General features: G+C 41.9%; 1 protein-coding gene across 8 annotated transcripts in view; it reads left to right on the top strand.

The window, feature by feature from the left end:
- TFAP2B (transcription factor AP-2 beta) overlaps nt 1-23,344 on the top strand; it is a 33,622-nt gene extending 10,278 nt beyond the window's left edge. For 4 of the 8 annotated variants that reach the window (XM_057427655.1, XM_057427651.1, XM_057427653.1 and 1 more), the window contains 5 exons: nt 613-673; nt 8,678-8,897; nt 11,494-11,612; nt 14,091-14,232; nt 16,314-17,039. In XM_057427655.1, coding sequence (XP_057283638.1) covers nt 613-673; nt 8,678-8,897; nt 11,494-11,612; nt 14,091-14,232; nt 16,314-16,614 — 843 coding nt within the window. In that variant the 3' untranslated portion in view covers nt 16,615-17,039. Of the gene's footprint in view, nt 1-612; nt 674-8,343; nt 8,419-8,677; nt 8,898-11,493; nt 11,613-14,090; nt 14,233-16,313; nt 17,040-17,958; nt 21,890-23,278 lie in introns of those variants that run through there. The other 4 variants (XM_057427650.1, XM_057427647.1, XM_057427649.1 and 1 more) reach the window with 3 other exon arrangements.
- The last annotated feature ends 1,240 nt before the right edge of the window (nt 23,345-24,584 follow it).

Raw genomic sequence — 24,584 nt, 5'->3', positions numbered from 1 at the left:
AAATCTTCTGCTCCTGCCCCTGACCATGGGGGCGGATGGCTCCGGCTTTAATTAAAAGTCCATAATATAAACTATTGTATATAAAAAGTAAATGGCCCTCGAATTATTAAGATGTAACAAGGTTAAACAAACAAAGCACACACACACATAAAAAAAAAGTTGAGGGGGGGGGAGGGAGGAAAGGAGAGGGAAATTTTAAGTTGTCCTTAATCGTGTTCATTTCTGTCATGCGATGGATCTTGCAGACGTTACCGAATTGCCAGATTTTCAAAGGAAGAAATATAAAGCTTTGCCGAATGCAAGGAAGTCTATGTGATTTCTGTGTTTTATAAGATAACAAACCCAGTATTTCATCTCATGTGCTTCACACCTTATTATTATTGTTATTAATTATACATACTATATTATACTATATAATTTGTAAGAATTTTGTTTCCTTTTCGATTTGGAGGAATAATGATAACAATAATAAGAATGATTAAGAAATCCCTCCTCCCCCAGTGAATTAATATAAATGGAAATAACAGAAACTTCAGTTTGGAATGACATGATTTATGTACGTGATTCTTTAATATACAGTCAATTTGAATAGTGATGTTTTTATATCCACAGTCAGTTGAAGATGCCAATAACAGCGGTATGAACTTATTGGACCAGTCTGTCATTAAAAAAGGTATGGATTATTCCAACAGGCTAGACGAACTTGTACTTTGTAGCAAAATCTTCAGGCTATCTTTTTACTTTGGGACAATAATTTATCCCAATAAATATATAAATATATAAATATAGATGGCAGCAAGGTGTATAGTTGGTTGGATCGGCAGATAGAGTGAAGGGGAAAGGGAAGATCTGTGAAAGGAAAAGTTTATATTCCCACCTTCCCCCTCCTTAAAGGGTTTAATTACCCAAATGTCCCTAATGGAGCACCCCATGTTCAAATGCAGTTTCGGCGTGGGGGGTGGGGGGGTGCTTATCTTTTAACGGGAAAAGAGGGCTGATTCCCTTTGGGGTTGAAATGTATTTCCCAGGCCAATAAAAAATGAAGGGGAGAAAAAGAAATACTTATGGAAAAACAGCCTCGACCTTCTTTCCCCCTTCTTCCAAGAATCCCCCCCTTTCCTATGCCCATTTCGTAAATCTCCCTACATACGCGCACATGATTTAGTGTAACTGCAGAATCACCCCATACTGTTAAAGGGAATGTGATATTAACAAATGTTTGCAGTCTCGTGTACAGCTGTAAGCAAAATAATTAACTAATTAAACTAATTAAATGTAATTACAATAACTCATTTCGGGCGTATTGCAGCTGCTTAATTTTTTTACATTTCTCTGACAGTCACTCGAGGATGCTTGGCGGCTAGTGTTGTGTTATGCTGATAGACATTAAACAGATCACACGCTGCAAATGTAGGGAAAGCTATCTTTAATTATCTAAGGAGTTTCTATTTCTAAATTCAATTTTAAGTACCAGAGATGAGCCTTAGAAATGCTGTCTCTTATGCTTACTGTCAGCAGTACTTACTTCTTATTTGTCAAATGCGCACAAATACTTTAATAGGGATGATCTTCTAAAATGTAAAGGAAAATAACAGGGAGAGTGTTTATTTAAAATGTATTTAAGGCAGCATGAGGTCCTTCCTTGTATTTATTGTTTGTTTTTTTTTTATTTAAATCCTCGTGTACAGTCCCTCTCTTGCACACACACACGATCAAGGTCTGGTTATTTGAGCGAGGAGAGGTGAAAATTTGAAGAGCATTTGGTAGCATTATTTAGGACCATCGGTTGAAAAGTCGAAGGTGGTTTTGAGAAATAAAAAATTACTCGCCTTTGGGTTTTAATACATATAGTGAAAAGTTGTTTCTTCTGGTTTAGTGCAGTTTGAATGTTCAGTCGGTTTTGTGCTCAGGGTCTGTAATCCGATGGCTTTTGCTTGTATTATCTTCCGCCCCCCACCCCGCTCTCCTCCTCTCTCTTTCTCTCCCCACCCCCGCTTAACACCTCATACCTGTTTCCTCTTGGGTGTATTTGATTAATTGGTGCTTGATTTGTGGCGGAGAGGCTCCTTCCTAGCGTTGCTCCCTTTTAGTATATTCCTTTCACAATCTGTTTTTCCGCAGAACACTTTTTCTGTTGATCACCCTGGCCAAAATACTCTTTTTTTTTAATATATATATATATATATATATATAAAACCACTCGACCCCACTTCTGTGTCTCTCCTTCCTTCAGGGACAGCAGAGACTGAACGCGCATGCTGGGCGGTACAGTTAGATAGCGAGTAGCACTAAAATGTGAGTATTAGTAACTATATCTCTTAGGTGTAGATACAGGGGTGCTTAATGTGTATGGGCATTGCATAAGCTCCAGGCCGAGCAGCTGCGGCATAATCCCATATAGGTGCGACTACATGCGCCTGTGTGCAGCCATAAGAAGAGATACCTTGAGTTGATTCATGGTGAACAGGATAGGTATGCACTTTGGCAATGTTATGAAACAAAGATCCTGAGGTCTGTTTTAAAGTCACTTTAGCAGTATTTTCTTCCTCAGATGTAATGCTGAGACTTAAGAAGCTTCTCAGCATAAAGGAATATTGGGAGTACAGTTGCATTTTGCACAGGGTGTTTCGTGGGTACGGAGGAAGAGAAATGAGTACTAAATAGTAGGTCACGTTTGTGGCAGACAATATTTAATCAGGACGAGAGAAGGAGCTACACAGACAGGGTCCAGTATCGATTTCGCCTTGTTCTTGCAGTTTGTTGCTGTGATGATGTCCTTCGAAGCAAGAATAAGTTGTTGAAACTCTCAAAGCTGTTATTGCAAGCAGATGGACAGATACGTAGAGACTGGATTTGGGGCTGTGGAGCACTCCCCGTGATACAGATTTGATAGACAAGGGTTAGAGTGGGACTGTTTCACCTAAACCTAAAACACTTTAATTAAGATGTATTTGAAAAAAAGTATAATGTGGACCTGATATCTGAACCATGCAGATTGTGTTTGTTTCTTCATAGCCTTGGAAGTCTGCAGAAGGAATTACCTATCTATGCAAAAGTATTGCCAAAATATTAAGGAAATTACACAGGGATTCATACGCGGCTATCGATTTATCCCGCCTATCGATCCCGCACAACCGATTATATACACCCAGCCTCTTGTTATGTTTGCTATCTGAGCTTACTTGACATTTCTGAAGTAATTTAGTTAAGAGGAAATGAGTTGCTCCCAGTAGAGAGAGCAAACGAGTGGAGTGAAGGTAGCCAGCGTGATAAATGGCTCTTTCATTTGGAGATCTCCAGAGCTCGTTTAAGGCTAATTTTCTGTATTAGCCCCCTTTGAGCTATTAATGCAATAGGCAGGGACCGTGGCCCCTCGGCTCTTAGCTGCCCCATTAGAGCGAGCATTAAGCTACCAAGCCTGAACTCTGCTGTGGTGGTGGTGGAGCAATGAAAGGTGCTTTTTAAACTCTCCTAATCTAAACTGGCAGAGGGTGGTTAATATGATTTGAAGGGGGCTGGTCAATGAACAATCAATAAACTAATAATGAGAAGGATGCGGTACATTAACAGTAAAAAAAAAAATCCAACGAGACGTTTAAAAATCATCGTTAACTCTTAGTTCCATTAAAATTTGGGTGGTGGAAGTGGGCGGGAGGGAGCCAGATAAATCATCGAGATGATAATAATCACCAAGAGCATTAATATCAGATTTAACTCGGCTTTAAGAGTTCACCAGCTGCACGTTTCGAGGCCTTTCCTTCGATCCCTGTTGAAATACAGAGAGATTTTATGTAAATCAGGAATTAAAAAGCGGGTCCTCTTGTCACCTGTTCTTTTGGGATGTCCTTTCACCGGCTATGGCCAAAGAAGTTCTCCTCCTGAAAAATCCACGTGACCAGAGCCCTGAGTTAAATTTTTGTGACTCTGGGGCATAGCCAGTGACCTTAAAATTATTCTGATGTATTTATTTACTTTCAGCGGTTTCTGCCAATCGCCAGCACACACCTGATTTAGCATGAAAGGCCACTTAACCCTAACACCTTCATTCTCTGTGTCCTTGCAAACAGGCTCTGGTCTTACCATTTCTTTTAAGAAATACATGAAAGGATGTGTCTTAACCTTGAAAACCCCAAACAACCTAATAATACAACGTGAGATTACTCCCCACTTCTTCTTGAAGCATCCAGATAAATGATTAACTGAAAACCTCTCTGGCCTCAGCTTTGTAGGTGATAGACCTGGGAATGAGAGATGTTGCTTCGCTGCCGGTTTCGTGCTTATTCCTGGATTGCCCACTGAACCTTATGATCACCTTTAGTTGAATGCAAAACAGTTTTGAGGGGATACATTTCGCTCGGAAATTTAGTCCCGGTTTTCAGGGAAAAAAGGACCTCGGTGGAGGAGAAGAGAGGGGAGGTGGGAATGGAGGAGGTGAAAGGGACCGGAGGGAAAGGGACAGTAACACGCTTTCTCAAATTGTTCATTAGAATTAAAATAACAGTCGGGTCTTTTGGTGGCAGTGGGTAGGACTGTCTCCGGACTTTCTTGGTTGGCTACCAAGTCAGACCAAATCAAGTTGCAACAAAGTCCTGTTGTTATAATGGACAAAGAACTTTTTACTGATTTCAATTTGCCCAGTAGGCAGATCTAAAAAAAAAAAAAAATCTGTTTGATAGCTCAACAGCAAAATAGCAAGAAGTTTGTCTATGACGTTTGTTAGTAAGAAATATAAGAAATATTTATTCGGATTGATTGTTTGATTGACTGACAGGTGATCATATTATTGACTGGGGTTATTGCAACGATATCCATAGAGTAGAGCCTTGTTACTCAACTATTTTCAGGGCATTATTTTATCTATTAATATTTATTTGTTCTATTTATTTTTTGCTTTTTTTCTATTTATTTGTTTATTTTTAGTGCTCCTCAAATGCCCTTTTATTTCCATTTCCACTTCCGCGTCTGCACTGGTGCCCATTTTTTATGCTTTTGTGAAAAGCAACCCAACAGAGAATCACCATCAACAACAAAAAAACCCACCCGACCAAAACAAAAAAAAACAAAACAAAACAAAACAAAAAACCAACCCGTAAGACTTAATGTATGCACAGAAAATTGTAAACATGTAAAGAACTGAAAGCTTCACGCTGAGTTTCGCCATGCTCCATTTCCCCACCATTTCCTGCTGTCGTTTTAAAGCGATCTCACTCATCTAGAGATCCCGTTTGCAGGAACAGTGTGCTTATAATTACTAACAAATCAAGCGGGTACTGTTGCTCTCCCGGTTTATTGATAAGCTGAAGAGAAATGGAAGGGGGAGAAATGACAAAGAGGCTGGAAGCAACCACAGGAGGAAAAAAAAATAAAAATAGAGAAAAGGGATAGAAAAGAAGGAGGAGAGAAAAACAGACAGAGAAAGAAAGAAAAAGAAAAGGCGGGGATTTTGGAAAGGGGAATTATGCAATTGTGAGTGCTCACATACAGCAAATAGAGTTTGTGAGGGAAAGAAAATGTAATGGCTTCTGCTGTGGATAACAAGAACTAAAAGGCATAAAGTTAAGGCAGAAGTGCTGGGGATGCTGTGTACACGTGTGTGTTACTCTGATTATTTCAGTTCTCGCAATCCCTAGCCAAAGAGTAAAGTTGACATGGGCTGCAAATATATTCTGCATTACACTTTATTTACATATATTCAGGGATTTGACACTTGCAGCTGCTCACACGGACATGTATGTCTCTTCATCCACTAAAACCTCCACATTTTAGTATCTCTTGTAATGTCTGGGCTCTATCTGAAAAGCTATAGCCATGATAAACACATAGATGCGATATAGATAGAGATAATTCATTCCATGGCAAACACTTCTTTTGAGGCAACATTAGGTAATTTACAGAAGATATAGAGTCTAGATAGAATACATCTCTCTGAAGCTATGAAATTGCAATAGATATGCTTACACCGCCTGGTAAGCTTCTAAAATTTAGAGTTCTTAGAGTCCAAGTGATGGGTATATTCATACTGTCCTTTTGGGAGAGGCAGGGGTAGGGAGAAAACCTGAGGAGTTATCAGCATAGTGGGGGAGGGAGCCAAGGCAGTCTGCTTCCCAAAAGCAATTTGCAAGGGAAAAAACAAAACAAAACAAAACAAAAAACCCACAAAAACCTGAGCACGTGAAAATCCATATTTCAAAGGTTAACTAATGTAATGAGCACTCCAAAAGGGCAGAGCAAGGCGGGGAGCAAAGCACATTTCGCCATTGCACGGGTCCCTCGCTCTTTAGTGAGTTTGGACTAAGATCAGATGTTCGTGGAATTGCTGCCTCTTGTTTAATTTTTCAGTTCACTGGACAGCGACCTGATAAACTGGTGACTAAATATAGCCACTGTAAAGGTGTACTGGAACCACTGAGCCCATGTGTTGGGCCAAGAGGAAAATGCCACTCATGAAATCTGTCTGGTGGCACTGCTTTACTTGTTGTTGTTGTTTTCTTTTTCATTTATTTATTTATTTGTTAGTTTTTCTTGATGCTTCACTAGAACGACATTGCAGAACATCATGCATGAAACAAGTGATATGTCTATGTATAACACGGGGGTGGGGAGGGATTTGGGTTTTGGCTACCAGAGCTGCCTCTGAGACTCCAAATGAGTCTTTTCCCTTAGAATCAATATCAATCAGCCTCCCCCCTCCTGCGACTAATAGCAATGAAAGCAGGAGTGGCCGCTAACTCTTTTATAACTATTTCTGTGCCGTTTTCAAACTACTTGAAACTGCCTTTATGAGCTGTATAAAGTGCCTAACTAAAAATAATAGAGAAATAGGAATACATCTCACTTTCTGATTCCCTGAAGTAAAGCCACTCAAAATAATTTGTTTATACTGTAGACTATATACAAGGCATACAAAGCAATGTGTATGTCTAAAATCGACATGCCTTTTAGTTTTTAGCTGTTATGGAGCTTTTATTGTGGGGGTCTGGTCTGGCAATAGGAAATGATCTGTAATAAAAACAGTGAAACACGGTTGTGTCTATTCCATACAGTGAGGTTATAAAATTGGCAATTGCCCAGTAGTTAGCACTTTGTAATATATTAGGATACCCGATCTTATTGTTTAGCAGCTCCAGACGACTTAAATATCCGCTCAACCCTAATGGTTTGATTCTCCAGCTATGTTGCAAATAAACAGGGTTTTTATGACTTAACTGACATGTATTATAACTACCTAAATAGCTGGCATATGTGCATAATAGAACCCTATTATTTGCCGAATTGGTTTTGTAATTGATTGAGTGGAAATAGGAGACTGTGGAGCAGCATCTACTCGATGAGGGTATGTAATCAATTAGTTTTCTCCCCTGAAAGATGCCCGCTGGACTGTCAGGATTCTACCACCAGCAACTCTCCTAATTTTGGAGTGTATTTTCTATAGAAAGGCATGTTGCAGTGATTCCGAAAGGAAGCGGCAGTAGCAGCTGTCAGCTCTTATTAACTCCTGCATAAAACATACCTTAAGTACGGTTTGTTATCAATTACTTGCAGAAATGAAACAACTGGGGAAAATGCAGCGAGGCTCCCTATAAATTAAAGCGATTGGCTGATTGATTAGAGCATCTGCTGTAAATCATCACACTTACCCACAATTATGAGGGAGCTATTTCAGTTCATTCATAAACAAAATTTGGTCACAGGGGAAATGCGCTCATTTCTGGTTTAGCCAGTTTTTGTTGTTGTTATTTATTTCTGAGTATGTATGGTTGCTTTTATAGGAATTTATTTGTTATAATCCCCTTGGTAACTTTCAAAATAACCTCACTGGTTTCTCAGAGAAAATAAATACTTCTTTTTTTTTTTTTTATCGTGGACAGAATAGCATGTTTTAATTTTGCTTAGTTTTGCTTTATTGTTTTCTTTTGATCTTTTTCCCCCATAACTGCCTTCATAGGTGTTACCTATATCCGTAGTTACACATAACTACCTAAATATGTGTTACAGTAACCAGATCAGCTTTATTTAGGGGCAGGAGAGTTCCTATTACTTCACGGACAGCACAATATGATCAAGGTGGAGAATGCCATGGTTAGACTAGATTTCTGGTGGATTTTTTTTTTTCTGGTGTTCTTTTTTTCTGAAAAAAAAAAAGACTCATTTTATTTCATAAACCAGAGTTAATAAAAACACAAAGCAATAACAGAGCTATCTTCTGGTTGCTGTATCCTCCAGCCTTGATACTTATTTAAGACAGCAACTCCCTTCGTGTAGTGAATTTATTCCTGGCTCAGCTTAGCAGTAATGGAAACATTAGCAAAAAAAAGTAAATTTTCCTTTTTTTTTCCCCTCCAGAAAGGCGCTGTCCGTTGTACAAAAGGCATCGGGGGGCTCTGGGTGAGACACAGGCTCAAACCCGAAAGTTGCCAGGTGCTTGCCAATATGTATTTTATTTCCCAATGATCAAACCCTGCATAGAGGCTGTACTGTACCACCCTTCTCTCCATCCATCATTCATGGAGCAGTTTCCTAGAGGTTGGGGGAGCAGCACCCTTTAGGTTGCTGGAGGTAGCCAGAGACTCAAAATTCCCTTTCATTTTGCTGTTCTGTGCATGTCAGAGAGACTTATCCAATGCTCCTTCATGATATGATGGTTTCTCTCTCCCCTCTCTCCCTTTTCTTTTTCCAGTTCCCGTTCCTCCAAAATCTGTTACTTCTTTGATGATGAACAAAGATGGCTTCCTGGGTGGAATTTCAGTCAATACTGGAGAGGTGTTTTGCTCTGTACCTGGCCGCTTGTCTTTGCTTAGTTCAACTTCAAAGTATAAAGTAACTGTAGGAGAAGTTCAAAGACGCCTTTCTCCTCCAGAGTGTCTGAATGCATCCCTTCTAGGAGGAGTACTTAGAAGGTAAGAGGCTGGAGCATGTGTGTGAATATGCCCATGTGTGGGCATCCGTGCATGCACCAGAAATATTTGGTCAACAGTAAAGATGATTGCAAGTACTCACTGATCTTATTGCCATAGTTTGTGTGTGTCACATTCAGGGTTAGGTGAAAATATGCTGTATTCAGACATTGAGATGAACATATGGAGACTAGAGAAAGATGTGGCCTAGTGAGTTTTCTATCAAAAAATCTGGAACTTGTCTCAGTTCCAGAATGAAGGAACTGAGGCAAGAAGATTTTCACTCTTGTACATGCGCACACTTTCTACCTTTTCTTCTTCTTACAGTTCTCTCTTAGAAAACTGTCAAAATAAAATGTGACGATGGCCATGTTGCAGTTAGACATTGCATGATGAACCATATGTATTTCAGGACCTGATGTATTTCTAGGACTTTCCTAGATAAATCCATGATGCTACCTTTATATGGCTATAAGGACAAGGCGATTAACATGGTGCTACACAAGACATTATTTAAATTGTCAGAGGATAAATAGGCAACCTGTAATTTATGTAAGTAGCTGACTAAAGAAAACCAGCAACCAGATAGCTTTGAAAGTCAGAAACTTAGTGCTTCATCTAGAGAAAGTTGCTAGAGGAATTATTCACAGTTGATGCTGAAGCCTTTGCTATTCAACATTTGTGCAAATCGCCCACTAATGTCCCGGTGGATTTTGCTGAAGACCTCAAAATAGTTGATGTTATTGGTACTGAGGAAAATAAAGACCAAGGGATGACCTGGAGGTCTGGATGCCACTCCATCATAGCAAGTGGGAGATTGTGCATTTAGGTACCAGCAACAAGAATTACAGCTCTGAGGTCATCAGCTGGAAAAACCGGCAGAGAGAAAGGCTTTTATCTTTTTGGCAGCGTCTGAAGGGCTGTGAATTGTCAGAATTGCGTGTCTGGAAGAAAGGTGGGATAAGACTCTAAGTCCAGTCAGAACAGGCAAGAAGTCATGGCATGAGGTACCAGTTCACTTAAGCCAGTAGAAAGCTGAGAGGGGATAAGACTTCATTCTCTATGAGTGAGGTATATGCCAGACTGGAAAATAAAGCATTACTCTGAGACAGGAACAAATGCATATAAATTGACCTTGAATAGATTTCAGATCATGTTTTAAAAATTGCTAATCTTAAAGAAGAAAATAGTTTTTCCAAATCCTGCAGCAGCAATTGGGCGATGTCGACTGTAAGGTGTTTTTAAAAAGTTGTGTTTGGACTCCCTCCCCACCCACCCCGCAAAAAAAAATCCACTATGACGTCTGGAGATGTGGGGGAAAGTCCTGCCACATGCTGTCAGTCACCCAAAAATACACGTGAGAATTAGGGTCTCCTAAAATAGATGCCGTTCCACGTGAATATCTGTAATCATTGTTCAGACAGCATCTTTGCCAGTGAGAGCAGCAGAGTACTTACAGATGCCAACCTGCCTGCTCATTCTGTACAACTGCAAATGGAGCAGGGAGAACATCTGAGAGATACACTGCAGGAAATATAATTAGCAAGGTAAAGAAACATCATTATTGAACTTCAATGGATTTCTGGAGTTGGCCCAAGCCATCGTCATTGGCTGCTGCTGACTTCAGTTCCTATCTTGAATCTAAATTCTAGACAAGCTTTTGTTTCAGAGGAGGTGAAATATGGAAAGCTGCTCTCTTGTAATTCTGCCATCTAGCCCTATTTACTTTGATATAAAATAGTGGGAAGCCAGCCTGGCTTCTCTGTCGTTTCGCTAAGAGAGAGTACTGATCCTTAAATAATTTTAAGTAAGAGCTTAAAGGAGCTTAAAAGAGCTTAAAGAGGGAGAGACTCCGATTTTAGGTGCCAAAACTCTTCTTGATTTCGCAGGTGGCAAGATTTCATCCCTGGGGGTTTACATATGTATAGGCGTCCGAACAATAGCTGTGTATTTCCCACCTATAGCTCACTCATCCTTTTATTGTCGTTATCAGTAACCTCCGACAGGCATTCAAATCTTCCTCCAGGCAATCAGTTCCCTCTGTATAACGCACCGTGCCTTCAGGTGAGCTGTTCCTCTTAGCATCGCCTTTCCGCACCAGAACACACTCAGACACACAAGCGCAAAAATGGGTTAATAAATATTTTCCTCCTTTTCTATTTTATCCACAGGCTCACATATTCTCCCATTGAGCCTTCCAGATATTCCCCCGCCTCGCTCGTCTTCCAATCCAGGCTTTTTCCTGGAATAACCGAGGATTTAATTCTCCTTTTACCTTTCTGCCCATCTCCTCACTCCATCTTAATACCAGCTAGTATCATACAGAGGGAACCCATTCCCTCTCTAGATCAGAATGCTGTACGTTAATTATTGCTATCTGGCATTATTTGATTTCCCTTGATAAAATAGGGTGGAAGGTGGGTTCATCCCTACTCCCACCCCCAGTATAAATGAAGAAAATCTCAACAAACCCGAGCAGAAATCAGCGCACCCGAGGTCGAGAGGAAACCCTTCTAGGTTTCAGTGACTGCACAGACTAAATGTTTCTTCCAGGAACACCGCGGGGTTAATCACGATGTTAATTTCTTTGCAATTCTAGAGCCAAATCGAAAAACGGGGGGAGATCTTTGCGAGAAAGGCTAGAAAAAATCGGTTTGAATTTACCAGCCGGGAGGCGTAAGGCCGCAAATGTCACTTTACTCACTTCTCTGGTGGAAGGTAAGCCGGGGGTCGCAGCTTCCTTCACCCCCCTGCCTGCTCTGAACTCGTGTTTGACATCTGACGAATAAAAAAACCCCAAAAAACAAAAACAAACCCCAAACCCAAGTCACTTCGGGATCAGATGGGAAAACCCTGTAGAAGTAAAATTCAGGACGGGTTAGGATGAGCACGGATAAGGATCTCATTCCCCAAAATCAACTCACAGGCTGCAGGGGCATTGGTCCCTCTTGGTGGCAAGAATGAGATTGTGTGTGTAAGTGTATGTGTGCATATATGTGATGCTGCAGGGCAGTCCCATCCCTCACTGCTATTAATTTCCAGCCTGTGCTCTCCAACTCCACATCTATTCCATCCTCCCGCTAATTCGCTCCTCCCGAGCTTGTTTATGGCCCCTACAGGACGCTCAGTGAAGGAAAAGTAATACAGAATTTATTTATTTTAAAAGAAATAAGAGGAATATCAGAGTTGCAGAGTGTTGTTTACCTTAAGGTGTCTAGAACTGAGCAAAGAGAGAAGCTGTGCCTGAGGAAGGAGAGAGGGGAGATGAGGTTGCACCTCATCTTAAATCAGCGAATGTCGTGTTGGATGTCGGCGTGTTGACTTGATTTACTGTTATGGTATTGAAAAGTAAAATCTAGAGTTACTAATATGTTTAGGATATGTAAGTGTTTATGCTAACAGAAGTTGGACCTTCTCCAAAAAACATAACCGGAATAGTATGGATGCAATTATGAATTACATGTATCTGCATTACACATACCCACCGAGAGGCGTTTAAATAATCCACTTATCTCTGCAGCATATAAGCATGCCTAAACATTTGCGCTGGATAGTAACTTTTCGACTCTTTTGATGGAGTTTTGTGAGCGATAAGACGTTTCCTCATGCAGAGAGGGTTTGCAAAAAGTCGGGTGCTGGTAGGAAAGAGCTCCCATGTAAGGCTGTGCAAAGCTCAGGTTTAGGATATAGAGTCGCTCTGGAGGAGAGGTGAAGTATCTCGGGTGCGACAACGAGGATTAGCTCAGCTTCACTCTCTTCCCTGCTCGTGTAGAGATCGGGGCATCCTTCTTCCAGCAAAATCAGCTCCTTCCCGAAGCCGGCTTGAGGTTCAGAAACCTGTGCGGTTGTAGAGTGATGCAAAAAAATATGTTAAGTGTGTAGTAAGGTGCGCATTCCCCTGATTTCTTGACAAATCAACAGTTTCTTTTGAGTGCTCCCTCCTTTTGGGAGAAGCTGGGCATGATGGAGATTTATTTTCTTTTCTTCCACTAGCCAGGCTCTAGTGTTGCTGTTATTGTATCCCGGAGAGCAGAACCGCCCCCGCCGGGGTCATGGCTAGGATGCCCAGGCGGCCCCCGGTGGGAGAGGGGGGCTGGTGGTGGATGTCGGGGTGCCCAGCCTGTCAACAACGAGTCAGTGGTGAGCGATAAGCCCCGGGAAGCAGGAGATGAAGTTGGAAAGCAATTCCCGATTGTTAAAAATAAGGTGGTCCTGGTGTTAGTAGACATACCTGGTTTGCGTGTTGGAAACCTTCCCCCACTGTCCCTCAGGCGGTGCTTTAGAGGGTTTAATGCTTATTCTAGAGGGGTTGAGCTATAATCTGGTGGAATCCCCCTAGAGTCTGAGGTTGTTCCCCCTTCCTCTTCTCCTTTCTGCAGCTACTGTCTTCTTCTTGTGGCATGAAGTACATCAGTAGAAGTTGGATGACACTAAATTCTGGAGGCAAGAAACCGAAACCAGACAGGCAGGAAAAGTGACAGAATTAGAACTAGAGTAATTATTCTTTTTCACAGAAAAAGGTGGCCATTGTTTTCTCTCTTTCTACCAGGATGAGTTCCTGTTGTGGAATGGTCAATTAAGAAAGCAGATTAATAGTTTCCATCGGGAGAAACTCAGTCATCTCAATCATTTTCGAGATGTGGCAATGATTGTGATGATGGTGCGAGTGCTCGTTTAAACAAGTGTGTATATAATGTTCCACAATGAATTTACATTAATACTAACTTTATGTCCACAGCTGTAAAATTTTCGACAATGATCTGCTGTATTGAATTAGGAATGGTTTCTCTGCTTTTAAGAAAAGTTTGGGTCCTTCTGTCCTTCGGGATTTAACTGATTTTCCCTCTCTTTATTTTTTTTTCCCAGTTAATTTGAAAGTGTGTGTGTGTAGGGTGAGAGGGGTGTGTGTAGGTGTGTGCGTGTGCTTTTCCCACAGTTCTGCACAATCAACCACATGGTTACACGCCATCACAATTGCACTGTAGCAAAACCAAATCTCATCAGCTGAAAAATCTGTCCCATCGTCTTATTTCAGCCCCCAACACAGGGCTTGTGGAGGGAAAACATGTACCTGGTGCCTGTCCCCAAGGCACAAGGGGTGTTAGAGGTCTGAAGGGCCGGTACCTCCCCGGGGAGCGGGGGGCAGGAGGCGGCTGCCACCGGTGCCTGACCTAATGCCCCGCTCCTTTCCTCCAGGTGAGGCCGTTCATTTAGCCCGGGATTTTGGGTACATCTGCGAAACCGAGTTCCCAGCCAAAGCTGTTTCTGAGTACTTGAACAGACAGCACACGGACCCCAGCGACCTCCACTCCAGGAAAAACATGCTGCTTGCTACAAAGTGAGTGCTAGTTAACTATCCTCTTTCTGTCCCGCCTCTCCACCAAATCCTCCCTTCCTCCTTAACCCCTTCCTCAGAGGTCGTTCTGAAAGGAGACATTTTACAGTCCTTAAGTAAGCTCCAGTCCCCAGATTACAGGGAGGAAGGATGCTTGCGTGGTCCTGTGGGCAGGGTAGACCCTATAACTCCTGCATCCATTTGCAGTGGGGTTTCTGCCAACACATCCTAGAGAAGGATATAGGTGACTATCCCTGCTCCTGCTCATAATTTCCAAACCACCGCCAGTTAAAAGATCTTTATGGAAAGGGGGCAGAAAATTTCTATTTTGCTCCCTCAGTGTGTCTGTCTGCCCCTCCTGCTGCTTACACACACCCGTTTGTCTGCTACCAAATTGCAAAGTCTTTTGCATAGGGTTTAATGAAAAATAATAAGAAGAATAATTAAAAAAAAAAAGATGAAAAATTTAAGGGCTCCCCCACTATGTACTGCTGTTGATCTTTGGTTTGATTTCCCCATTCCATGTCCCTCCCTTGGGTCTTTCTTGGTGGCTGTGCTGTATGTGATGATTTACACTTGGCTGTGCCTCCCAGGCTACTTAACTGGGTGCTTCATAATTTGCTCGAGTCCCCAGAGGTGGGTGCTATATGTCTTCACACATCTTTGTCTACCCGGCAAAAAAAAAAAAAAAGGCGGGGGGGGGGGGGGGGGGGGAAGGAAAGAAAAAGAGAAAAAAACACACCAGGCTAAACAGCTCTCATGATGTATTTCATGCTCTGGGATGTGGCTTGCCTCCGATGACAGTGTAATTTAGAGAAATATATAGAGGGTTGAAAAATCATTTGCTCAAATTTGTCCAGATGTTTTTTAGACGTGATTGGAATTTGATTGCCCTTTTCTGCAGGGTCAGAAGATATTAATGTCCCAGAACTTTAATTGCTCACAGACCCTGCTTTGCTCTTTGAAGATGTAAAATGTTGGACTCATTACTGTTTGCTCTCCAAATTCAAAGTTTCCTCTCTTGCACTTTGTTAATGGATAATACACATAGAAGCAGACCTTTATCTTTCCACACCCTCTGAAACCTTAAACCCACTGGGAATTTCAGAGAATTTCAGAGGATGAGAACTGAACGTATTTTTTAAGGGTTTCTTTTTTTCCTTTTTCCTTTTTTTTAAAAAAAAAAAAAATTCTGGCCCTTTTTTCTCCAGTCCCTCGGTAGACACCTGTCTTAAAGAAATTATTCCTTTGGGAACCCCACCAGCCCTCAGGGTTTCTGCATTGCCTGGGCACCTGTTGACCTGAAGGCCTTTTGGACCAGAGCAGTGCAAAAGAAAGTGTATAGGTGGGAATTCAGTAGAAAAATCAAATCTGAGTTTTCAAAGGTGCAGGCAAACAAACAAGAGCCAGATGTCAACTCTGATGTGTTAATTGGGGTGTCACCCCCCGGATATAAAACTTGACATGCTTGCTTTGCTCCTCATGCAATGAATAAGCCAGCACAGAGTCCCAGAGTCCTGATCTCTTTTGGCAAGTTGGCCCAGCCTAAAGGAGTCTCGGAGGTGACTCTGTTTTAGCCGTTTCCTGCACTGTGTCCCTGTGGTATGTAGCTCTCGGTGCACAGCTGTACTTTCCTCCAAGAACAGCACTGGTGGGAGCTGCCCGGCCTCCAGGAAGATCGTGGTTGGCAGACCCATTGCACAACTCTTTTTTTTTTGGTCCTAATTATTTCTAAAGCCACCAAGCAAACTGATTCAGAAGCACCCTTGAAGCAACACAGTGCTTCAGAAACATCCTTGTGGCTGTCAGGGAGAATTCTATCTCCAGACCTGATATTGTCCTGCAATTGCAGAAAGCTTTCTCCTGAAGAACATCATTCTGAGCAGGGAGATGCTGGCTCACTGTGGCTGGTCCCTGAGCAGTCCTAGGGCAAAGGAAGGTGACAAAAATGACCTATCCTGGGTCTTGGCATCAGCTTTTGCCTGAACCTGCTCCTTCCTTCAACCTTGGTTGTCTTGGAGAAGTGTGGGATGAGCCTAACCACCACTTTTCTCTTTTCCTTTCTTTTTCTTTTTTCTGTACAGGCAACTTTGTAAAGAATTTACAGATCTCTTGGCCCAGGACAGGACACCCATTGGAAACAGCCGGCCCACCCCTATATTGGAACCGGGCATTCAGAGCTGCTTGACTCACTTCAGCCTCATCACTCACGGCTTTGGGGCCCCCGCTATCTGTGCTGCCCTCACGGCCCTTCAAAACTACCTGACTGAAGCTCTCAAAGGCATGGACAAGATGTTCTTGAACAACAACACTGCTAACAGGCACACATCTGGCGAAGGACCAGGTAGTAAAACTGGAGACAAGGAAGAGAAACACAGAAAATGAGAGAAAGGGAGAGGAAAAAATAAAGAGAAAGAAAGAAAGAAAGGAAAAGAAAAAAGTAAAATAAAAAAAAAGGAGAAAAGAGAGAGATAACCTTTTAAAACAAAACCGTCTTAATTTTAGCTTTAAAAATACTGGATTGGGCTTTGGAAGAATTCTATTAGGTAGGACAAAATAAGAATAATAATAAAAAATAATAATAATTAAAGAAAGACAATAATTTAAGATCAGAGGAGCACAATGGCGCAAGACCAGTGGTTCAGAGTCTCTTGCCAGGAACATATGAAGACAACCACCAGGATTTTTTCCCCACTTCTGTTCCTTTATAGTTTTTAAATAATGATTTGGAGGGAGGGAAGTAAAATAATAATTAATAATAATAATAAAAGAAAGAAATGAATAACTTATTGGAAGAAATTGGAGAAACATTTTTGGTGTCAGTGCTTTGATTTCTTGAGCTGCACGGTCTGTCTTGCTATTACTTTTATTTTATTCTTTTATCTTGTTTGTTGTTGTTGTTTTTCTGAACATCTTGTCTCCACCCTACCTAACATGTTCTTCCAGATCATTCCTTTCTGAGAAAACCCATAGTTTCATTCCCCTCAACTCTTCCCATCTCATCTCACCACCCTGGTTCTGTCTAGACTAGGAAAGGAAGGAAGGTGAGCGCACAGACCTCTCATGAAGCCGTCTACCCCAGCCAGTTCAAGCTGCATTCATGGCAGCATCTTAAGGTTAGATGTCATTAGATGGGACATTTCAAGTCATTGTAGCTTACCGGAATTATCTAACTCTATTTTTCAAGAACTTTTTTCTTTTTCCTGGTCTAGACAGACTCTCTGTTTAGATTGCCAGCGTTTACAGGTGTGTATGGGCGCGTGTGTACCTATGTGTGTGCATGTGCATATGTATATGCACGCACATAACTTGGTAGGGATGCGTGTGTATCCTGTGTATGTTTGTATATATATATGGATATATATGGGTATATACATATATATAATATGTGTGTATAGCCACACATATTCATGCATGCAAACATACCTTTGTAACTTAGTACTTGTCTATGATGGTAAAATGCTTTGTCTACAATGCGTTGCAGAATTTGAAATTAAGGTCAGCTCTATCTGATTTCTTAATTTTCTGAGATGTCCTCTTTTTCTCTAGGGAGTTTTATATTCCTAACTATGCCAATGTTTCAGTCCTTAATTTCCTTGAGTACTGTGTGTGAGAGATATCTTCCACCCATTTTTAAAGAACTGTTAACAACAACAAAAAATGAGTGATATGAGTATGTAATTCTTTCTCAGGTGTATGCACTATTTTATTTTCTTCTGTTTCCTAAAGCTTTGCCCGCTTGGCTTATGAGCTTCTTCAAAGAGGACTAGAGATCCCTACACAATATATCAGGTACAGAGAAAAAAAATCCACAATTCTGATATTCTGATACTTTTCTTTCTTTCTTTTTTTTTTTTTTTTTCAAATCAAAGCCAGTTGTTTCTGAATTCTGTAGGTGCACTTCTTTAAAGAAGCTCAAAGGGAATAATTTGAATGAGATAAAAATATAAGTTGAAATCAAGGTGTAATATCACAAAGAAAATAAGAGCTGTGTCGAATGTTACCATGCTTGCTTGGCATTAGGGTTTTGCACCCAGGGAGGAATGGGTTGCCATGTGAGCTGGCTCCTCGTGATGGGAGTGGGGAGGGCTTGCCAGGGAATATCCTGATTTCTGAGCTCAGTCTGAGAAAATCTGTTTCTCTTAGAAAGCTTTAAAAAAAAAAAAGTCTTGTGACTCTTGCTTTAGAACAAGTTGGTGTGGTAGGGGAAAAAAACTTCTTACTGACAATGTTTTTCTTGGTGGTTTGGTGTCTGACAGGATGTCTTATGCATATGATTGGGGGGGTAGAGAGGGAGTCTGATTTCTTTCCCTTTTTTTTTTTTAACATACATTTCTTTGTCTCCTATGGTAAAAATGATGCTGAAGTGTAAGGATCTGATTTTCTGTTCGGATTCTGCCACATTGGGTAATTGCATATGTGTTTCTCAGTGGGGTAGGGTTCACGCACTAACACATCTTTTTGCTTATGTCAGACAGTTACTAAGTGTGGGTAAATCTCCTGGAGTTTATGGTAAAATTCCAGTGGGGTCAGGCCTCCTCCTAGGATCCCTGTCAAAGCTGCAGGAACCAATCCCACCAGCCCAAGCAGGCACACCTGAACTCGAAACAAGGCAGACAGAGAAACAAAAGAGAAGCCTTAGCCTTGTTTTAGTTTCTACATACCTTCCAAAGTGGATGGTGGGGGACAAATAATTCAGCAGTACTCTCAACATTCCCCAACAATATTTTCTCAAAACAAAAAGGCAAATGAGCCTTTTGATTGACACTCTCAGTACCCTTAGCTACCTGAGAAATGACTACAGCTGAGGGCCTGCTCTGCTTTTCAAATCTTTGTGCAGCAAGCAAAAGTCTCTTGACTCTTGTTCCCTACCTGTGAGTTGGGCACACATATGGCAATGGAAACCCAGGAATCCTCCAGACTCCAGGAGCCCTAACCCCTTTGGAGCTGCTCCTCATTCATCTACTTTTTGTTCTTCTGGGGCAGAGTGCTATAGGGAATCTCATGTGACAAAAGGGGGAAACTGAGGCAGACAGCCTTCTCCATGGGCTGCTGGGATGTGTTGGAAGTATTCTTCAACCCTAGCAGGTCCATGGCAGTGGGTTTCACACGTGGCATGTCCTGCGGATGTCACTGCGTAAAGTGTAGATTCCTGAGATATGTAGATCTCATGGATCCCACACTGGTAGTCTGGGGACGCCCAGACTGAAAAGCTGCTCCCAGGCAGCCTCTGGTCCTCCAAAGCCTACCCATTGCCAATCACACACAGTTTCAGCAGGATCCTGGGGAAGGATAATCCAAGCTGCTGTGCAGAGAATGCCTCAGCAGGGATGTGCTGGGAAAGAAAGGGGTATATGCATGTGTGTGTATCTGGGGAGAAATGAATGGCACCACCTGAAAGCACATCTCCCTTCTCTACCCAACCGGAATATTCTGTTTACTGAAACAGAGCACAAAGCGTTGAATGTTGCTTTGCCTGCCCTCTGCAAAAACCTTTGTGAGAAGAACGTGGGTCCAGCCACCCCAGTGGGGTATCTGGGGGTGAGGAGACCTCAGGTTAGCTCTCAGCCTTCTGCCTCCCTAGTTGTACATGCAGGGACCTGGGGACCTGCTCCATCTCAACCCAGATCTTCCAGCTGAAAGCTTTGGCAGTGAGGTTGGGAATGGTCCTTCACTATCTTTTGGGTGGATGTTGGGGATGCTCTTTTTAACTGCAGAAGACAGTATCCCACCACCACTGTGGGTTAATGAGAAGAGGGACGCACTTGCAACTTCTTGTGGAAAGACCTGCACATGCATGTGTGAGCACCTGATAACGCTGCTGAAATCTGCCTTAGACACAGGTTGGTCACCTGCACCAGGACCTAAACCTTGAGAAGGCTGAGGGAAGAGTTTCACTTGACTCCTGGCAACTTTGGATTTGCCCTTTGTGCCTTCTAAACACCATTCAAAATGCCAGGCTGTGCTTTGCTCAGGTGAAATAAAGTCAAATGTAAAATCCCCATTGATTTCAGTTGGATATCCATGACTTGTCCCTCAGAGTATGCAGAAAAAACCCCACAAGGTTTCTGATTTAAATGTAAACAGGAAGAAAACATGGCATAGGAGTATATTCATCTCTGTTCTTCCCCCTAGCCTACTGCTGGTCCCTGAGGGAATTGCCCATTTCTCAGTGGCTCCTACCATTTCGAGGGGACTGAGGTCCCCTCAAAACAAAACTCAGTCTCCCACTGGAAAACATTTTCCTGCTCCCCTCCACTTTGCCAGCCCCAATACTTGTCAGGCTAGGCACCTCAGACGTTTATCTGGTAACTGAGTTATTAAAAGATTTGGTTTCCTTGGGATCATAAATCAATAAACAGGAGGATTAACACGGCAGCTTTGCTTTTTAACTCAAGGGAAATATCTGAGGAGAGACCGTGAAAAGTTTGTTTTCAAACCAAACAGGTGGGTTACTGTAAATTTTATTTCATTCTTAGTTTTTTTGTTTTTTTTTTAATAACAATTCTTTGTTTTCTGTTAGGAAGGTCTTTGTTTTTGTACTCTCCCTGACTTTTTTTTATTCGCCTGGTTGGTATTCACACAAGATGTGAAGGAAACAAGAAGCCAATTTTATGGGAATCCTTTTACAACCCGATAATTTCTTTAAGATCGGGTTGTGTCTTGTCCCACCTAATAGAAATTCTCTGTGAGAAGCTGTTTTAAGTCCCTTTGCATCCCAGACCAACCTCTCCCAAAAATCCCTAAATTTACATTTGGGATTGGGAGGGAGAGGGGGAAGGATGGTTTTAAGACCTTTAGCTATGCCCAAAGGGCTTATTGACTTCCCCTGCTCATCCCTTTCTGACCAGTTTATCACGCAGACTTATTTGGCTCTGTTTTAACATGTTTCTTGGAGAATTTGGTGCTTATTTCAGCTGCCACAAGCATTGCCAGATTGATCCGGCCAAACTCCTGCTCCCCTTCATCTTCCCTGTGTGTGAGAGGCTGTAAGCTTTTTACAAATAGTATATTTTCTTATACAAAGGGAGAAAATAAAAGCATATATCCCCAAACACACTGGCAAATGCCTGAACATTTTGAGAGAGATGAAACATTGTGTGCTAGCAAGAAATAAAGGAAAAAAAAAACCCCAAACAAATACAAAGCTTTGAAAAAGAGAGTGAGAAACTGGAAAGATAAAAGAAAAAACTAATAATTCTCCTTTTATGCCCCAAATGATCCCTTTCACCTCCTCTTCTTGAAAAATCTGACCATGCAGTGAGAAATATCAGTTTATCGACTCTTCCTGAGAAGAAATGTGGAGAGGCATTCAGTATTGAGTTTGTATATATTTATTTATGCTTAATTTAATGGGAATGTGTAAATATGGCGAGCAAGTAGTTTTTGGGTTATTTATCTGTGAATCTATACCTCTGTGAATGGGTGGGGGAATTTAAAACAAAAAGTAAAATAAATAATTAAAAAAAAACAAAAAAGAAAAAAAACAAAACCAACAAAAAAAAAAAAAAATCCCGCTTGACTAGATAGTATCCTATCTGAATCTTTTCTGTTCTTTATAGACAAGCTGTTATGGTAATGGGTAGAAATTGGTTTCTTGTCCAGTGATGACCTGATTTACATAAATAATAAGAATAAGAATAAAAGAAAAAGAGATTGTTGTGTTTTGTTGTATTTTCCTCTTCAGTTTTTTTGAATGTTGGTGCTGCTTCAATTCTGCAGACGGATTTACTTATAACACCAAGAAGTCTTTATTTTCCCAGTCTAGGCTTTGGGGAAATTCAGGACATGTCTCGACATTAAAAAAAAAAAAAAAAAAGACAAAAAAAAAGACAATAAATATTGCTTCTCAGAAATGTGGGTATTTTATTTCTATCTGACTCAAAAGTGTCCATATTTTTACCACTCTTACCTCCTCATTCTAAGCAGACCTACAATAAACCTCATGTCATGTTCATATGAACTTTTGCTTCATTTTGCTTTTACCAGCTGAATTAGGACTAAATCTTTTTCTTTTCAAATTATTAGCCATTAAAAGAACATTTTCTGTAAGATTTCAATATCAGAAAACTCTCCCCCTCTTCCTCTTCCCCCTCCTGTATTACTGTACTTTTCATTTATGTATATGTGGATGTGTGTACATACATACAGACATATACTCTTACATATATACTCTTATATACGCATTGGGAGTGATGGTCATATTCACAATGCAGGATTGTTTTCTACCTTAGTTCTACAGCTGCAGCATCAGTAATTAGCAAAAGGAAATATTCAACCCCAAACACCTTCTTCTTCCAACTCCCTTGCTCCCCCCCTTCCCCTCCATTCCCAAATCGGTTTTGTTTCGGTTTGTAATGGATGGTCCTGAAAAAGAGCTGCTTCTTCGGGATCCGAATCCCCAGGGCTGACCTGGAGCCATTCCAGAGTGACTCGGGATTTATCCTGTGGTTGGATGTAGGAAGAGGGGGGCAGATTAGGGCCTCAGGATTTATATTGTCAGTGTTCTCATATATATTTTGTATGTCTAATATGCTACATATTACTATGTATAACAGATAATAGATTATACATGAGATTTACTATACAATCTACATAATATATAATATACATTATATTATATATTATTATACACAATATTTTCCTTATATTATATTTTATATACGTATATATTTACCTGTAAATTGGAGGCTGGAGAGGACTGTAAATTTAACCCTCGGCACAGTCACCCTGAAAACAAACACCCACGTGTGGTGCTCTAACTGACAGCCCTGAGGCTGGAAACCGGTTTAAAGAATCGCTTTTACTGCCGTGAACTATTTGAGTGAAATACCCGCTCTGGAGACTTGTTTGGGTAGGGTTTTATCTGTCAGTTTTTTGGGAGAGAGGTGGTTTAAGAGGGCAGGGGGAGAGATGCAGGACCGGTAACAGGCGGTGAATCGTTTTTTACAACTTAATATTTCTCTTGGAGGGGGTGGGGACTTAACAAAATAGAAATTCATCCCCACCTCCATCTCCCAAACTACCTCCCTTCTCCCTCTCCTTCCAGCTTGGACTACGGGAGCCGTCTCAGCTGATCGCCCAAGGTGTCCAAAATAAATCATAATAATAACGATAATAAAAACCAAACCAAAACACTGCAAATGACGACCCCAAAGTCTGGTTTATGGGGAAGGTTCGTGGCTTGGCTGTCTCAGCTTCAGCCAGGCTTGGACTCAGCCGTGACCTACTTTTTCCTTGTGGTGTGTTGGCAAAAACGCCCGGAGCAAGATTGGGGGGTCCAGAATGGAGGAAGCGGGGGGGGGGGAGGGGAGAGGGGGGATGGTGGGGGCCAGCAGCCCCCGGGGTCCGAGCAGGGGAAAACAGAGGTGGGGCAGCAGCGGAGCTTCGAGCAAAGGAGAAAAGGGAATTCCACCAATCCCCACACCCCATTCTCCAGCCACTTCCCCTTTCCTCCTTTGTACGGGGGCTTTGCAGTGCGCGAAGTGGGGACCCCAAAGCCGCGGGCGGGTGCGGGGTTCGGGATGCCCTCGAGCGGGGAGTGCTGGGAGCACCAGCGGCACTGGAGCGGATTTCCAAAAGCCAGGCTGCATGCCAGGCTGTTTTAGTTTGTTTTGTTTCTTTTGGTTTTAATCACACTCACTCTAGGATTTTTAGTAGAGCATGTGTTTTGCATGAAACCTTCCAAAACAGCTCTTGCAGTTCCCAGCGGACTCTGAGAGGGTTTTGGGGGGCACGAGGTGGGGGTCGGGAAGGTTCTCTGTTGTCCGAGATCTGTGCAACACTTATGTATAAAGGGGATTAAAAAAAACCCTCCCAACAGACCAAACACTAAGGAAAGCTCTTGTATAACTCAGCAGAAGCACCCGCTGGTGGAACTCGAGGTCTCCCTTTAAAGTAGCACCTGACGAGAAGAGGAAGGGCTCCCCCGAGTTTCCTAGGCTCCAGGCGACAGTGTCAGGGTTGCACATTCAGAGCACATATGAATGTATACTTAGAATAGAGAGCAGGTAGCTGCTTAAGAGGCTCTCTGAGTGCCCTGCCCTTCTCCCCTCCCCCCACCCAGCGGGGCTGGAACAGAGCGTCCCGGGAGACGCTCCTGCACTTCATTACTCCACGGCAGTCCTCCCTTCTTTCCTCCCTTCTTCCTTCCTTTCTCTCTTCTGTGTTTTCTCTCTCGTCTCTCCTAGTCCTTCTCTCTTAGCTTCTTCCTTAGCTACAGTTAAATACAGACGAATAGCAGCTGTCATCAGCTCATCAGGACTTACCTACCCCACCGGTCCTATGTTAGAATCTGCTCTCCCAGCCACGACCAGCAGGGAGTTTCTCTCCTGCCTTGTCCCATTCTCTTTTTT

The sequence above is a fragment of the Pezoporus wallicus genome, unplaced genomic scaffold (genome assembly GCF_028554395.1).
Source record: "Pezoporus wallicus isolate ANWC-B61680 ecotype Strahan unplaced genomic scaffold, APGP_CSIRO_Pwel_v1 contig_6464, whole genome shotgun sequence".
In the NCBI taxonomy this organism is placed as follows: Eukaryota; Metazoa; Chordata; class Aves; order Psittaciformes; family Psittacidae; genus Pezoporus; species Pezoporus wallicus.
The sequence above is the reverse complement of the archived record's forward strand: the minus strand, read 5'-3'. Positions and strand labels throughout refer to the sequence as shown.